Source organism: Scatophagus argus, chromosome 3 (genome assembly GCF_020382885.2).
Source record: "Scatophagus argus isolate fScaArg1 chromosome 3, fScaArg1.pri, whole genome shotgun sequence".
In the NCBI taxonomy this organism is placed as follows: Eukaryota; Metazoa; Chordata; class Actinopteri; family Scatophagidae; genus Scatophagus; species Scatophagus argus.
Window position 1 is genome coordinate 21,929,014 of NC_058495.1, and position 16,862 is coordinate 21,945,875.

Here is a 16,862-nt window from a genome sequence, read left to right on the forward strand (position 1 = left end):
AACATACCTATACAGGAAATTTGCTAGGATGCCACAGGACTGTAAACAAAAAACTAATATAGCTCTGTCTGCAAGTAGGTGAGTGCTGGCTAATAGTTAGAGTTGTACTCAAAATTTTTCAACCCCTGGTGCAAGTTAGATTTATTGGCAGGATTTACAAACTTTCAGCTGCTTGCCATGAACAAACCAAACAAACATACATAACATAAACATGCACATCAACACAACTAATGTTAAAAGTGTTTTCTCCAAAATCACTTACCTCCATACATTATTGACTTAGACTCATAGGTGATTCATCATGAGTTGTTGTAAATTTTGCATCAAAACTTTCTTTCAGGGTTAATGGAATGTTTCTGGTTAAGACAGTAAGAAAGTTGGCACTGGAGCAAAACAGTAATCCAAAATAAACCAGCATTTCAATCAGTAATAACTTTTTCCTTTTCAAAGTTTTTGGAACTTTGAAGTATTTGGAAAGTATTGAGGAACTGTTGTTTGGAGCACAGTGTTCCGGCTGTTGTCACAATATGAGGTTTGTGTTGTACCTTAGTTACTTTTGCTTACAGTCCCATTGAATTAGACTAGAGATTATATGTTAAGATAATGAAAGTAAGGAGTCTGCTGCACACTTGCAAACAGTAAAATCTTTAATGAGGCTTTACACTTATGAGAACGTTTTACAGACATGACAACAGAATGGTTAGCAGGCCGCTTGTTGAATCACTTGCTAGCTGAAGCTTTACATGCCTGATAATCAAAACCAAAAACTTGAAAAAAACACATATATTTGCTAATTTATTCTGTTTTACAACTCTACAACTCTGGTACTGTCACTCTACGGAAGTGCTTATACTGTTACCCCTTATTTGTCCTTTGTTGCTGCATTGTGAAAACTACAGTAGATAACGTGAACCTTGAAAGTCTTGAGTACATACATTCCCCTAAAAATATAAAAGTATTAACTTAAAAAACAGACTGAACTACTACAGTTGCAGTATTGGCAGGTTAAGAGTCACAGCTGCTGTCAGTGGGGGCACTCAGCTCATCACACCATTTTTCGTAAGCTCTGTGCAGGATCTCACAAGATGTGTTATTAAAAATTTCTGAAACAAAAGAAAGAAGAGGAAAGAGAACATGGTTTAACTTTACTGTACATATCATTGATGTTTTAATACCCCAATTTATACAGTAAATCTTACAGGAAAACTAGTTTAACTAGTACTGAGTGAAAGTGAAGTATTACCATCACAGTTAAAGGCCAGGTCTCTTTCTCCATTGTGGAAGTCTTTTACTGACAAAACCAAATTACTGACAAAGGACATGTTCAAACCATTGATTATAAAGATGTAAGATAGGACAGTTGAATAAAAATTGAAACCTTAATTTTTGTACAGTGGGTGGGGAGAGGATTCATGTTGTCCGTCTTTATTTATGTCAAGGGTTCAAACCACCATTCACAGCATTCATTTTTCTTTCGTGGAATTCCCATTGCTGAGTATGTGAGATATGTAAGAGTTCTTCTCAACAACCCTGAAATTTCTAGCAACTCTTACCTGCTTGCCCAAGACCAACAGGTAGAGGCATTCTGACCAGTCCTCCAGAATGCTTCAGCCTGTCCTGCAGAGACTGCTGGATGAGCTCCATGGTACACGCCTCATGCCAGACAGGCAGCTCCAGGCCCATCATGCAGCTGATGATCCTTTGCTTTTCTTCTTCTGACAACAGACCACTCTCTTTGGACACATAAACCATGTAAGACATATCAATGTTCACTGCCTCACCATGCAGCAGGGAAGGGAGAACTTTCTGTGTGAAACAAAGAAAATTGAAATAATGAGAGGTTGTGGCTGTCATAAAAACGAGCAAGTGAACACCTTCCTACAATGTAAGTTAGAGACTCACATGAGCTATTATAGAATCAGATAAATGCTATATAAAATATTTTGCATATGTACAATAGCAGGGATTTAAATACATCTGTTCTACCATAAGGGATTAATTACCATCTCTAAAGCCGGACTGATAAGGTGGCCAAAGTCCACAAGTCTGTTTAAGTCATCCTCCCAAAGGTTTGGGGCGAGCTCCTCCAGCATGGTCACGATGGCTATGCGAGTTGCTTGTGGTGCTGTCTGTAATTTAGTGTCCAACAACATACAGCCATGTTTCTCAAGAAGATCAAAGAGGCCTTTATGTTTCATCAAGGCCATCTGCAAAGAAAAATGTACAAAAATTCTACATGAGCAATTCAGACAGAAAAAATAAACATACTTCATCATTTCTCAGAATCAAGTAGCACTAGTGCTTGATGGTACAAGTAAGACTATCAATGAAATTGGAAAGTTCCCCTCAGTGACCCTTGTACTTGTTACTGTACTGTAAATGGCATGTGTGAAACTACAGCGACTGCTATTCCAAGCACAAGCACTCTGATGTTGCTTTGTGTGATATTTTCACTACAACCTCTGATTTATATATACACTCAGCTCTTTTGCACTTCACTATGCTGCACATATGTGAACCAAAATAGCAGGTGCTGAGGTGATAATATTTATATTGTTATGAGGCATGCCGTGGTATTAGCTCAAGTCAATAATTGTCGGTGTCCACTAAGCATCCGCTTTTACTTAAACATTCCATATCCAGAGATTTAATGTACCTTTAACATCTCTGCCAGCCCGTTAGAAATGTGTCGTCGAGGAACACTTTTTATGAAGGACAGGTCGAGGAAGGCAGCAGCAGGTGGAATGTAGGTGCCCAGTTTGTTCTTGCAGTTTGCAAAGTTAACACCTGTCTTTGCCCCGACGCTGGCATCGACGTAGGAGAGCAGTGTGGTTGGGACCCTAATGTAAGGGGTGCGTCTTCTGTAGAGAGAGGCAGCCAGGCCAACTATGTCCAGGCATACCCCTCCACCAATGGCGATGATGGGCTCTGTGCGGCGGTCAAGAGAGAATTTGTTGACCTCTTCAAGGATGTTCAAGACCATTTCCATGGATTTGTTCTCCTCTGTGGTTGGTAGAGACAAGATCTTGTACAGGACATTGTTGGCCTCTAGATATTCAGTTAGCTTGGGACCGTAGATTTTGTAAACTTCTTGATCAACAACCACAAAGCGCCTGATTGGCTTGTTTGACTTTTCAATGTCCTCCAGTTGCTGCTGGTCTGTGATGTGGCCCAGCAGGAGTGTGTTGTTGTTCGGGTCTAGCAAGTTCTGAGTCTCAATTACTTTGTAAGTAAAGACGATGGGGCTGACTACCATCCAAGTGGTGCACTTTTCTGTGATGCTCTCATAGCTGCCACACAAAACACATGAAGAAATTATATTATTATAACAGCATTGATATTCATTGTTTTAAGGTGTTCTTTCTGTTTTGTTTTGTTTTGTTTCTAAAACTACTGCGTTCTAATGCAACAGCTCTCAACACATTAACATTCAGTATTTGTGAAAAAGATGTGCAGCCAGTTGCATTTTTTTCTAATTTCTGAGGATAAAACAGTTTGGTATTTTGGATTTAAAAAAAAAATACTCACTACACATTTTGTGCAAAAATTATGAATTTAATACACAACAATAATAATAATGATAACATTTTTGAACATGAGGTGATTCTGCTGCCACTACATTCACATTTCCTGAACTTGACCTCAGAAACGATCGACTCATTTTATTTCAAACTTACTAAATACATACCTTTCGTACCTCCCGATCACATGTTCTCACAGCTATCTCTTCCCAGCTCCTTAAAATTTCTGTAGTTAATGATGATGTGTTAAATTGATTGTTCCCTCAGGCCCCACACCTGTGATTACATTTTTTCTAAGGGTGTTAGGTTGAGTGACAGCAGAAACTGCTCTTTGTGACTTGGTACTTTTCCATGGGCTGTTCAAATGCCAACAGCTGAAATCACCTGTTCTTCAACGTCCTTTAGCATGATTGCTCAAATTAAGATGCTGCATTTTTAGTTGAGTCAGTGGGGGCAGCCGTGGCCTAGAGGTTGGAGAAGCGGCTTGTGATCGGAGGGTCACCGGTTCGATTCCCCCACTGGACGGGCAGGAAAAATTTGGGTGTGGTGGAGTGATTAATGCGAAAAATACTCCCCCCCTCTATTAGCCGGCTGATGTGCCCTTGAGCAAGGCACTTAACCCCCCAATATGCTCCCCGGGCGCCTGATGCTGCCCACTGCTCCTGTGTGTGTTTCACTGCATGTAATTTGCCGGGTGTTGCATGTGTGTGTTCAACTAAGGATGGGTCAAATGCAGAAGACGAATTCAGTGTGTGTATGTAAAAATATATATACTGCCAATAAAGTTGATTCTTCTTCTTCTTCTTCTTCTTCTTCTACAGTAATAGACGCCGATTTAGCTCAAATAATACAGACATAAATCCCAAGAATCCTGTGTGAAGGTGTGATAGTTTAGTAAACCACGGTAACGACTTTCATTAGAAACAGACAGCATGGTATAGATGGCTCCAGTGCTAAAATGACTTACTGCATGTTTACCACCTACACTGGTGAAAACTTTTTTTAGGTTAAAGGCCATTGTTGGGTTCCCATTGCATGTGACACTGACATTGGAGACTGCAGTTCTAATCTTATCTTCCAGCAGCACACAGACAGACAGAACATAGATAAGTAAATGCTAAATAAGTCATAAATCCTGAACACCTGATATTAGAGCAGCCTCTTTTTGTAAATGTTAGACTAAATATCAGACAGTGTTTCCAAAATGCAACAGTATTATTTTTCAGAATTCACTGCTTAGAAGAGAGTCAGGGGAACCTTTTTCATAAATAAATCTAAACAATATGCAAGATCAAATCAAATACATGCCTGCAGTAATTGTATGATATGATAAGTCACTAATAGTCTTTTCCATAATTAAGGTAATTTAAATACTCACATTTTTGCAGCAGAGACACAGTCACCTGGGTCCTTATTCACCTTCTTTCCCACTTTGTGCTTCCAGGTACCTTTGATGCGGACTAAGCTATACTCAGTTTTTTGTTCTGTGCTGTCGTTGTCTTCCAGATGAACCTTTCCCATTCTTGCAGTGTTAGCTTTGAGTCTGAGGAGTGAACTGAGATACTTACGGGTTGAATAATGAGACGCCTATAGTCTCTGAGCTCATAATACAGAATAGTATTTGAAGGATGCCACAGAGACTAGGGAGGAGCATTTTCTCTCACTGTGCTTCACATGTCTTTACATGTGTCATTCTCTTCTACCATTTTTGTGTAACTGTGAGGTAACACCTGCGTGGCTATTACTTATCTGTAACATGTGTTAGTCCCATGTTGAAGACAAATGTACTCATAGTAAGAAAAAAGTATTTATTTTGCATTTGGAGAAATGATAAAGACCTACTGAGCCACACATGACTACACTATTTTAGAAATCCCTTCATGATGAATTTCCATGAATTTTCTTGACCAATAAAGGACATAAAAGAGCACAGCTATACTGATAATCACAAGGGGATTGAAAATCACTTTAAACTACACAGTTTCTAGCTAGACACAGCTGCTGCACCAGTTCCTGCTGCCAGCATACAGCATAGCTTTCAGTTGAATTTTATATACAAATTCATATAAGATGAGCCAGACATATAATCAGCTCTCTTTGGCCTAGTGTGATGAGCTCAGTAAGTAGAACAAGGCCACCCAATGTTTAAAGCCACTGCCTTTTACCAGTCACACAAGGTCTTATCTCCTGTCTCAAAAATGAACTTAACTGTACATAGTGCAAACAACACAAGATTATACATGATGCACAAAGACTATACACAGTGCAGGAAAAAACAGCAAACACAAAAGAAGAGGCGCCGACCACAACATGGTTTGTGTGGATGTGTGAGACAGCGATTAAGTGCAGGTAGGAGAACTAATGTCAACAGTGTCCAACGTCCTTTAGCATGATTGCTCAAATTAAGATGCCGCAGTTTTAGGAGTCAGTACAGCAATAGATGCCGATTTAGTTCAAATAATACAGACATAAATCCCAAGAATCCTGTGTGAAGGTGTGATAGTTTAGTAAACCACGATAACGACTTTCATTAGAAACAGACAGCATGGTATAGATGGCTCCAGTGCTAAAATGACTTACTGCATGTTTACCACCTACACTGGTGAAAACTTTTTTTAGGTTAAAGGCCATTGTTGGGTTCCCATTGCATGTGACACTGACATTGGAGACTGCAGTTCTAATCTTATCTTCCAGCAGCACACAGACAGACAGAACATAGATAAGTAAATGCTAAATAAGTCATAAATCCTGAACACTTGATATTAGAGCAGTCTCTTTTTGTAAATGTTAGATTAAATATCAGACAGTGTTTCCAAAATGCAACAGTATTATTTTTCAAAATCCACTGCTTAGAGGGGAACCTTTTTCATAAATAAATCTAAACAATATGCAAGATCAAATCAAATACATGCCTGCAGTATTTGTATGATATGATAAGTCACTAATAGTCTTTTCCATAATTAAGGTAATTTAAATACTCACATTTTTGCAGCAGAGACACAGTCACCTGGGTCTCTGCTGATGCACAAAGACTTGCTGTATGCACAAAGACTGTACACAGTGCAAGAACACAAACGAAGCAGCACTGATCACAACATGGTTTGTGTAGATGTGTGAGATTAAGTGCAGGTAGGAGAACTAATGTAAACAGTGTAAACAGTACCAAGTGCAGGTGGAACAGTCATTGTAAACAGTATGAGGTGTCAAGTATCGACGTGCAATGTTGTGTTGTGTAGAGAACATCAGTCCAGCCAGAATACACATTGCAGATAATAGATGGATTGCAGCCATTGGTAATTTTAGGCTAGATTTTAGTCTAGTTAAATGGTGGCATTCATCAGGAGTAGTAAAAATATCTGACCAAGGACAAGAGTGTGAAACGTTAAGCATTTCCCAACAACTAGTCAGTGACAGTCAGTGAAAAACCCATCCAAAAAAAGTAGCTCAATTCGACTGCCGCACTTTGTACCAGCTCCTGTGTTCCACGTGATTTTTCTGCTCGAGTTCCCGATTGTCAGTTTAAAAGTTATGAAAGTCACCGTTCGCCGACACGCCTGTTGCGAAAGCAGTCAGCCACCCTCCCCTAAAGTCAAGAATCTGCAAACCTCTGTGATATAACGTAAACCCCAGCACCCAGTCGTTTGGTAACACCGCTGTGGCCGCAGGAATCGTCACGCCCATAAACGCGCACCATGCCGGCCGACAAAGGTAAGATTGCCGCTTCGTTTTCAACATTAGACGGGGTCAGAAAACAACTTTAAGAACCAGACTCGACGGGAGTCCCGTCAGTTCGACCAAATGCAGAGTGTGTTACCGGCGGCAGTCACACGGAAACCTGTTGTTTAGTGTAGTTTTACACCTTCATGCCGAAAAACTGCACACAACAATGTAACGTAATGAATGTAACGTTTCATAATAGATTTGTATAACACATTTTTCTTGTAAAAATGGCAAAACAGCTTGTTATTGGTTGCTGCTTTTTGTTGTGTTGTGTGATAACAAATTGACTTATGTAGCACAGTATTATTTTTCTTTTTCTGACATGTTTATATCAAACAGTTCATTGAGTAATTGTGAAAATAACCAGCAATCCCGGGGCACATTTGCAGCCCTTCATCATTTTGCCTGGAGCAGTAAAATGCAGTAGAAAGACTACTTACTAAACTTACACTAAACCTTATGTTATGGTATTCCCTCAGTTCCTGACACCCCAGTGGAAGTCCTTGTGGATCTTCTAACAAAAGCCAAAGAGATATCTGCAACAAGTAGTAATGTGACTGAAGAGTTGAGAAGTCACTTGCAGAAGGCTGTGGACATTGCAAGCGGCCTGGATAACTACCTGGAGAAAATGACCACACGGGAAAGTGAACCTCTGGCAGAGCTTTACAAGTATATCCTTGCTTCCTACACATAATCTTAAAACCGTAGCGCAAAATACTCAACCCATCATGTGAGGAAAATTTGTTCATATATTCACTCTTGCTCAATTGCAGAAAGACAATTTGTCATGACTGGAATCAAGTGCACAAGGAGGGCAAAACCACATTCCTGCTTCCTAAGGAGTGCATCACTGGTCATGTAGAAGGTTGGATTTTTAATGTGTACTGCTCATTACCTTCACATTCACTGGTTTACCATGTAGTGAGAACTTGCTCTCTGTTGTGTTCTTTGACAGGCCAGACCCTGAAGATGCTGATCCACATGAGTCAAGCTAAGAGGGTCCTAGAGATTGGGATGTTCACTGGCTATGGCGCACTGTCCATGGCTGAAGGGCTACCTGAAGATGGTTGTTTAATTGCTTGCGAGCTGGAGCCATATCTCAAAGACTTTGCTCAGCCCATTTTTGACAAGTCTCCACATGGCAAGAAAATTACTGTTAAGACTGGATCTGCTATGAACACGCTGAAGGTGAGAAAAAGGAAATCTGTCAACACTGAAGGACTGTCAAAGAAGATTAAATCATTTTTTAAAGATCCTTTAAAAGATTGACTGGACTGTTTTGCAAACTAATAATACATTTATGTTTTTCTACTTTTAACATTTGTGGTTTTAGATACTGCATGTTCTCTCAGGTGCTTTGCACAAGCAGGGCAGGCAAAGATTAACTCTGACTAGTGTTGTTTTTGGTACATACAGTTTCCTAATACCTCTCCGTACCTTCTAGGAATTGGCTGCTGCAGGTGAGCAGTTTGATATGGTGTTCATTGATGCTGACAAGAACAATTACATCAATTACTACAACTTCATTCTGGATAACAATCTGCTGAGAATGCAAGGGGTCATATGTGTTGATAACTCGCTGTTCAAAGCCAAGGTTTATCTTAAACACACCACAGACAACAATGGACTGGCACTTAGAGAATTCAATCAATTTGTCTCAGATGATCCACGCGTTGAGCAGGTAAGTTTCAAATCTTAACATGCTTTGACACTACTGTGTTTGACAAGTACTCTTTTTAAAGATTTAACATTGTCCTTTTTGTTTTAAAAGGTCATTATCCCTCTCAGAGATGGCATCAGTGTTATCCGCCGGGTACCTCTGACCCCTGAGTGTTCAGTGGCACAGGTACTGTTTAAATAACCCTGGTGTCAGAGCCAGAACTTCTATGGAGTCAAACAACTACGATCAAACCTTCACTGAGGATTTTATCTTAGCATCATTGTTGCTGAACATCTCTGCTAATCTTATTTATTTGTATTAGAATAAAATAGCAGATGATGAAGTTTTCCGCGGAGTGAACGGGCGTCCCATCCTTGATCGTATGCGTCTTGATGGAAAGGTGGCCTATGTGACAGGTTCTGGGCAGGGCATAGGCCGAGCATTTGCTCATGCCCTGGGTGAGGCTGGTGCGAAGGTGGCCGTAGTAGACATGGACCAAGAAAAAGCTGAGGCAGTGGCTAAAGAGCTCTTTCTTAAAGGTAAGGGATGGAAACACACATAGACATATCCAATGTCAGACTAAGACTAATGGGCACTGGCAGAAAAAATCAAAATGGTACCATCTGCTTGCAGCTGGGCATCAAGGCAAAACTCTGTTTGACAGCAAATGCCGCATTTTGTTCAGGGTGACCAGTTGGACAAGGGTGGGTCAGCATTTTCTGTGCATTTACTTCTTGACCAGTAACTAATCAACTCACGATTTTTTCTATGACCGATTAATCTGATTCTTTTCTCAATGGTTGCATATGATACATGAGAAAATAATGAAAAATGGCCGTCCAGCATTAACAGATATTCAGTTTACAGTAATCTTAAGATGAGCAAAAGCAGCAAATTCACATCTCACAATTAAAGTGCTGTAAACATACAATATTTTTCATTTTAGCTTGAAAAAATAAGTTCAACGCTTAATTGATTAAATGTTATAGTTGTAGATTGTCTTTCTGTTAACTGATTACTCAATGCTCCCACCTTCAGTCCCTAAGTGACTACAACTGGGTTTGTGCATTGAAAACCTTTGTGAAATGTAATAAACTGTCAGTGTGGGCTGTTTTTGGTTTTTGTCCAGCAGATGGCAGCATACTAAAGCATAAGCTATATTGTGTCACGGTTATACATGTTGAGATGTTCCTTTGAACCCCTGCATATGTGGGATATTTTTCCCCCTTATATTCTTTTTAGAGATTGAAACATCCTAGACATTGAAAAAAAAAAGAAATTAAAATTCATTTTAATATTATTTTTCAGAACTTTTGTTTTTTGGTCTACATTTTGAGCTACATTCAATATCTCAAACTTCTAAAATGTCCAAGATCAGACATTTCTTATATCAGGCATAATGTGATAATAAAACACAAAATATTCTAACAGACACCTGTGTGTTTTGACACAGGCATCAATGCCATTGCGATCACAGCTGACATAAGCAAATCAGATGATGTCCAGAGGATGATTGACAGCATCATCTCCAAATGGGGGGCCATCCACATTGCCTGCAACAATGCCGGCATCAACATGAACTCAGCCAGTGAAGACACCAGTCTAGAGGAGTGGGACCAAACCTTTAATGTCAACCTGAGGGGGACTTTCATGTGTTGTCAGGTGTGTTTCACCCGCTCTGTGTGTGTGTGTGTGTGGCCACCACAGAGGCGGGTTGTTCATTTACCCTGTGATGTATTATGATGGGTCCAGATGAACAAAAATACACTTAAAAAATGTAAAGATTGTATTTAAGTTGAGTTCAGACTTATTTATTTATATTGTCAGTGGTTTAACTGAAAAACAAAAGAAATAGAAATTGACTCATATCTGACTGTTAAGTAAGTAGCTGCAAAAAATAGATGTAGATGCAAAATAATCAGCTACAAACAATAAATACACCTCACTGTAGCTTCGACAAACACTTTGTAAACCTTCCAGTGGACTCATTATATCTGAATATCAGACAGAGGAGAAAAGTGTAAAATATAGTCTTTAAAAATAAAACAAAATGTGAAAGTTTGCAGCAATTGTTTATGTCCCAGTTCCCGAAACAAAAATTTTGTATCGGTTACATTAATATGCAGCTAACTTTTGTTCATCTTTGGGAATTACTGTACATGGTCAGATTAAACTTTAAGCTAATCTTTAACTAACAATGACATATGAGAAAATCAGTTAGACTGCTGAATGTGTGATAAACGTATTTATTTATTTATTTTTTATAGATCAAATCAACTTTGTAATGGAAAAGGGGTTCAGGTTCATCATGGGTTATGTAAAAACTCAAATCCAGGGATTGTATTTAATGATATGTGAAATAAAAGGAAATATTCCTTAACTCATAAATGGAACACTTAATTCACAATCATCACATCTGGAAATCCATGTCTTTCGACAATTAAGCTGACAAGGTGTGCAAATGATGCAAAGTCACAGAGCTACAACTGTAAAACCTGGGTTTTTAAACTTAAAAGATAATCTGAAGAAGACTAATGTATGTCATTGTAAAAATTAAAAATTGAGACTTTATGTACCAAATAATGACACAAATGATAATGTTATAATGTTGTCATCAAGAAATTATGTCCAAAGAACTACACTGACTCCTGATCGTGTATTCCTTGAATAATTTATTTCTGTCAAAACTAGTTAGAGTATGACCTAATTACTGGTGGTTCAACCATCTTAAGATACTCAGTAGTTACTAAAATTACTTCTAAATTATCTAGCTGCTGTCAAACATCTCTATATATAAGCCCTACTGCCCCTTATGTGCAGCTTTAAAATCCACTCAAGTGCCCCAAATGTTGTTCAACCACTATTTCTGTCTCCAAGGATAAACTACATGTTTTTGTGTTGATCTGTGCTCAGGATTTCGGTAGCATATCAGTGGCATAATAAGGTGTTTAATGTGTCTCTTTCCCCTGAATCCTTGCCTTAGGCGGCAGGTCGAGTGATGTTGAAGCAAGGATACGGCAAGATTATCAACACAGCCTCCATGGCCAGTCTAATAGGTGAGTGATGATTCTATTCCCCCACCTTCTCTCTGGAGCCCCTCCATGTCTGCTTTTAATCTCTCCATTTGGCGTGGAGAGTTGGGTCGAGAGGAGGAGGAGGAGGAGGAGGAGGAGGAGGGGGATGAAGGGAGAGTTAAATACAGTTGTGCCGTACAGCTCTGTGCGGGAGTACGCATGGTATTAAATAGTTTTTAATCATCTGACAGAAAGTTTTCATATCTGACTTTATATCATTACTCTGGCAAAGTTGAAGTAAGAGGAAAAAATTCTGCTGCAGTTTTCCTGTTTATGAGAAACCTGGACATTTAAAAGGGGATTAGTCGGCTTTTCTCCTTTGCAACTTTTGCCCCAGTTAAACTGTTCTATACAGATGCATCCACCCCTGCATACAGTAAGCATAGCAGGAAAGTGTTGTGATTGCGTCTCGCCAAGGCGGTTTTGCATCATAATAAACATCCCCTCTCTGTGGAGCTGTCTGGAGGATGTGGAAGGCAACCTGAGGTCCAACTTGGGAAGGGAGGGTTCCTGTGCAACGGCAAAACCCCAGCCTGTGCCAGCAGCCTTGTTTGAACAGCGGAAGACACTTTTAGATTTTAGTAAGGGCCCAGTAAAAGCCTTGTAATCTGCAGCAGTGTAATGTTCCTCCTCCAACAGGTTCCTCCAGAGGAACAGCAGCACTTCATCAGCAGTATAGTCGAATCGCCAGTAAACCGCTGTGCCATATGGGCCCCAGTCCCGACTGCAGGGGCAATCTGTAAAACAGGAGCATGCTGGTAAATAGAGGCCGGCATTAAAAAAAAATGATCAATTACTCACATTACGTACAGTCCTTCAGGAATTTACTTTATTGGTCTGGACATCTGTTATAATATTGTCATAATGTGTAATCAGATGGGACCTGTTCTAGCCAAGTGGAAGCCCAAAAAGCAGCCGTAAATGCCCAATTAAAATGCACAATGACAGCTTTTTGTCCATCTGCTGAATAAAACGTGTGTGCCCGCTAACACCCTACCCACACACACACACAAACATGCACACACAGTCCTGACCATCAACCACCATTTTTTCTGAATAATGGCCAGCAGCTCAAAGACTCACAGACGGAAAATATCCAAGTTGGTCACACACAGTTTTTTGGCTACATGATGACCTTACTGAGGGATTAGTGATTAAAGCACTCATGCCTGCAGATCTCAGCTGCATAATAATGTACATTACAACATTCTGGGAAAAGAGTGCATCATTTGAACTCAGAAGAATTCAAAATGTAAAGACATGCCTGATAAGGAGCATGTTTTCACCCGCCTGAAATGGGCAATAAGTAGCAGGGTGAATGTTAAAGAGGGCTTTGGAGAATGCTCTCCTTCTACCTCCTTTTCACTTCTCTGGGGATTACTGCTCTTTAAGACGGCAAAAACATCAATGCAGGTTTATTTAAAGGATGAAGGCATTTTCTGAATGGTATTTTGGGGCTGTATCATCTGGTCTTGAGCGAGGATTAGTGCTGTTAGGCATTTTGAGCTACGTTTCCTGTCCTGATAAGTCGGATTTCACCTTCAATCTGCGTGTAAGCCCTGGGCTCTGCTCCTCCTCGCCTTCTCCTCTGAGGTCCTAGCCTACCCTTATCCAGCCCAGCCCAACCCAATCTCACCTTCCTCTGCTATCTCACCACACTCACAATCCCACTCGACCATACTGCCAACAGTGCCGAGGTTCCACCCTTTACATCTTATTTCTTTAGCAGTTTCTGAGTTTTACCTCGATCCTGCACATTTTTCTACTCTTCTGTTCGAGCTATATATGGAGGAAGCTCCAGCCTTTTCTCCCCAGGACTGGTTCCTGCCTCTCTGCAGCTGGCTGGTATTTATCATCCCCGGTCTCACACTGAAGTCATTTGGCAGTCAGATCGGCGGGTGATGAGGTTAACTACTAAAGTTGTATGTAACTTGGAGCCTTCCTTGCGATGATTAATCAACCAGCAGAAAATGAGCCCCTGTCCCGGCATCCCATGCAGTGTGCAGCATCTGTGATGGTCAAGGCAAACAAATGGCTCCCTGTCTTTGTTGCTGAGGACAGAGCATAACTGGACATTATGAGCAATTAATTTTACATGGCTTCATCCGCAAAGTCCCCAGCAGCTAATGGAAGAGGTTTTATGTTGTAACCGCAAGAAACCGCATGAACTGCAACATAAAATGTATGTGCTGTCAGCTTTTGTGAGAAAGGAACTATTCCCAGGCTTTTTCCGCTCTGTTAACGAAATCACATATAAAAATAAAAGAACATTCTTTACACAAATTACTTGACAATTTCACTAGTGTATACCATTATTATCTTTGTAAAACGCTGGTGTTGAGTCCATTTAGAGTAACTGGTTTTCCTTTCTGTCCTTTACCCTGCAGTCCCCCATCCCCAGAAGCAACTTTCCTACAACACGTCCAAGGCTGGAGTGGTCAAACTGACTCAGACTCTGGGCACTGAATGGATTGATAGAGGAGTGCGGGTCAACTGCATCTCACCGTAAGTGCTGCGTATTCTCGGCCTTAGCTTGCCGTTTTGAGCCAAACTGTACTGGTCCACCTTTGAGTGTTGTGAGGGATTGAGCTACAAAAGGAAGTGGTGATTAGTGTGTTTGCTTTCATATCAAGAGCCCCATTTGAGAATGATGCACTAATTTAAGTCCTCAAACAATACATCAGTGCCTAATTAGATGACGTCTTGAGGGATGAATCAACCAAACACTTGCTCTAATTGTTCTATTCAATTAGGGAATCAAATTTGCAACCTCACTCCAACAATAGAGCCTTGTTTGTATCTATTTGTGTGTGAAGCTGAGCAGTGGGAAGAAAAGAAGAGAACACAAGAAGGGCTGTGTGTGTGTATGTTAAGTAGAGCATCCCTTAGCCCCAGCCATCCCTGAGCAAATCCGTCCGGTGGCACCGGGCATGCCAGGCCCAGTCACAGCCCCAGAACAAAGCCCTCACACACACGCCTCACTCAGCTTTATTTATCGGCAGCTTGTTTGCTAATTTTAATTTGCAAAGAAGCAATTCTCTCTCCCCTCGCTAACTGGGTGTCTCAATGGGCCACTGATTTCTTTGAAGTGACAGTCGGTAAATATGCATAAAAAAGGGACACAATTAGCGCTCACGAGGTTGACTGGAGCCTGATTCCATTGGCAACTTTAGCCGCAGCGGTGATAAGCTGCATTATCTAGAAAATTGGCTGAGGGAAAACAGTACCTCTGATTGCCAGCAAAGGTTCCAGATAACAGGGCAGCTGAAGAGAAATATAATTGAGGTGGAATATGTTAACCAAGGTGTCACACGCTCCTTGGAAGTGCTAATTTATCCAATGTTGGAATTCCATATCAAGGCACCAGGATACGTTGAACAATGATTCAGGCCTTACGGCTTTTAGTCACTGTCACGTCAATTGTGTAGAAAGTCAGAAGTCATCTCATATTAGGCACAGGCGGCTGTGTTGACATATTTATTCACATGTAAGCTCTGTGATATTTAACTGCAGAAAGTGAAGAGAACTGTTGTGACCGAGTAATGTGCCAGTGCAGCTTCAAAACCGAAAGCAGTACACCTGTATTCTTACAAATTCCACCTAAATACTGTCTTAATTTATTCAGGAATGAGAGCAGGGATACGAGGCAGTTGTTTAACCAAAGGCTTTGAGTACATTATGGCAGACATCCCCCCATACCCATAAGCTCTTTCTGAGTTGTGCCAGTCATTTAAGTGCCACCGGTCCCACAGTAAACATCATCAGAGATGCCATGCCATGCCCTTTCTTCAAAGGATAATTGGGTTTATTTTTGTCACCAAAGCGGTGGCTCTGAAACGATGCTGTCACTCCTGGCTCTGAACTGCGATGCCTTCTGATTTCATTATGTGTGTGTGTGTGCGCTTTTTTTTCTCCCCCTCTTTTTCTTTCTCACTTTCGCTGTCTCTCTTTTCAGGGGGATTGTTGACACCCCTCTCATCCACTCGGAGAGTCTGAGGCCTCTGGTGCAGCGCTGGCTGTCAGATATCCCTGCTGGTAGACTGGCTCAAGTGACAGACCTGCAAGCTGCAGTGGTCTACTTGGCATCTGACGCCTCCGACTACATGACAGGGCATAACTTAGTCATAGAGGGTGGGCAAAGTCTGTGGTAGAGGGAGTAGATGAAGAGATGAAAACTTTTTTTTTCCCTCTTCACTCTCCTGGGATTAGTCTCCATAGTAGGTGGCATTCACATTATTCCCTTTTGACACATTCACTGCAGTGTTAGTTGAAGTCTTACTGGATGTTTAACTTTTGGTCAGTTAACATCTGTTATGTGGTGTGATGAGATGACTGGTAGTTTTTTTGTCCTCTGTGTGTCCCACACAGTTTCAGGTTGCTGTCATGTGTGTTATGACTGCAGGACACTGAACATTTTAGTGGAAGAAAAACGCTGTATCATGTTAAACACTAAAACGAGGCATAGCAGCTGCCAATCTTCTTGTAACACAGTGGAAATTTGTGAACATGTCTGAGAAAATCCAGTAAAGTAAAGGAAAACTGTTACTACTGTGTGCCTTCAAGCAAATGACGATTTTGTTACAATTCATGCTGTATGTTCTCTTGACTTTATTTGATACATCGAATGCTGTTGAAGACAGTTTTAACAAATGTGACCAATAAAAGCCACTGAAAGACAGTGATCTTTTTAGTTGTATTTATTATAAAAAAGGCTGAGCAGGTTTGAAAAATTTACTCTCCAATTTATTTTTGTCGCATTCTTTCAGTTGAAGGTGCTTCAGAGGATAATAAAAGAAATTACCGTGTTTTGAATGGTGATGAACAAAGGGACCATTTCTTTGCGTACGTAAGAAATACATGCCTGAGTGACCTCCAAGCTGCGATATT

The 16,862-nt window shown here is 40.6% G+C and overlaps 2 protein-coding genes across 3 annotated transcripts; one reads left to right on the top strand and one right to left on the bottom strand.

Moving 5' to 3' along the window:
* Window positions 1-624: 624 nt before the first annotated feature.
* On the bottom strand, window positions 625-5,611 carry eevs (2-epi-5-epi-valiolone synthase). The gene is made up of 5 exons (XM_046384748.1): window positions 4,900-5,611; window positions 2,657-3,290; window positions 2,004-2,207; window positions 1,554-1,806; window positions 625-1,103 (listed from the first exon to the last, which is right to left on the bottom strand). The coding sequence occupies exons 1-5, from the start codon at window positions 5,040-5,042 to the stop codon at window positions 1,006-1,008; spliced, it is 1,332 nt and encodes a 443-aa protein (XP_046240704.1). The 5' UTR covers window positions 5,043-5,611; the 3' UTR covers window positions 625-1,005.
* Window positions 5,612-5,746: 135 nt separating this feature from the next.
* Window positions 5,747-16,653, top strand: zgc:113054 (uncharacterized protein LOC541322 homolog). 2 transcript variants are annotated; one of them, XM_046384746.1, is made up of 11 exons: window positions 5,747-5,870; window positions 7,721-7,910; window positions 8,015-8,106; window positions 8,197-8,429; window positions 8,686-8,922; window positions 9,013-9,087; window positions 9,224-9,440; window positions 10,355-10,563; window positions 11,885-11,957; window positions 14,363-14,480; window positions 15,931-16,653. In XM_046384746.1, exons 1-11 carry the CDS (start codon window positions 5,762-5,764, stop codon window positions 16,124-16,126), a joined length of 1,749 nt encoding a protein of 582 aa, XP_046240702.1. In that variant the 5' UTR covers window positions 5,747-5,761; the 3' UTR covers window positions 16,127-16,653. The 2 variants fall into 2 exon arrangements, with proteins under 2 accessions (XP_046240702.1, XP_046240703.1); XM_046384747.1 differs by lacking the exon at window positions 5,747-5,870 and adding an exon at window positions 6,982-7,229.
* The last annotated feature ends 209 nt before the right edge of the window (window positions 16,654-16,862 follow it).

Excerpts from the sequence above, each read along its gene's own strand:
- eevs (XM_046384748.1), bottom strand. The coding sequence starts at position 5,042 with ATGGGAAAGGTTCATCTGGAAGACAACGACAGCACAGAACAAAAAACT. Across the intron at positions 3,291-4,899 it reads TGTGTCTCTGCTGCAAAAAT|CTATGAGAGCATCACAGAAA; the intron begins GTGAGTATTTAA and ends TTTGTGTGGCAG. Across the intron at positions 2,208-2,656 it reads GGCTGGCAGAGATGTTAAAG|ATGGCCTTGATGAAACATAA; the intron begins GTACATTAAATC and ends TTTTCTTTGCAG.
- zgc:113054 (XM_046384746.1), top strand. The coding sequence starts at position 5,762 with ATGATGCACAAAGACTATACACAGTGCAGGAAAAAACAGCAAACACAA. Across the intron at positions 8,107-8,196 it reads CATCACTGGTCATGTAGAAG|GCCAGACCCTGAAGATGCTG; the intron begins GTTGGATTTTTA and ends GTTCTTTGACAG. Across the intron at positions 8,430-8,685 it reads CTGCTATGAACACGCTGAAG|GAATTGGCTGCTGCAGGTGA; the intron begins GTGAGAAAAAGG and ends CGTACCTTCTAG.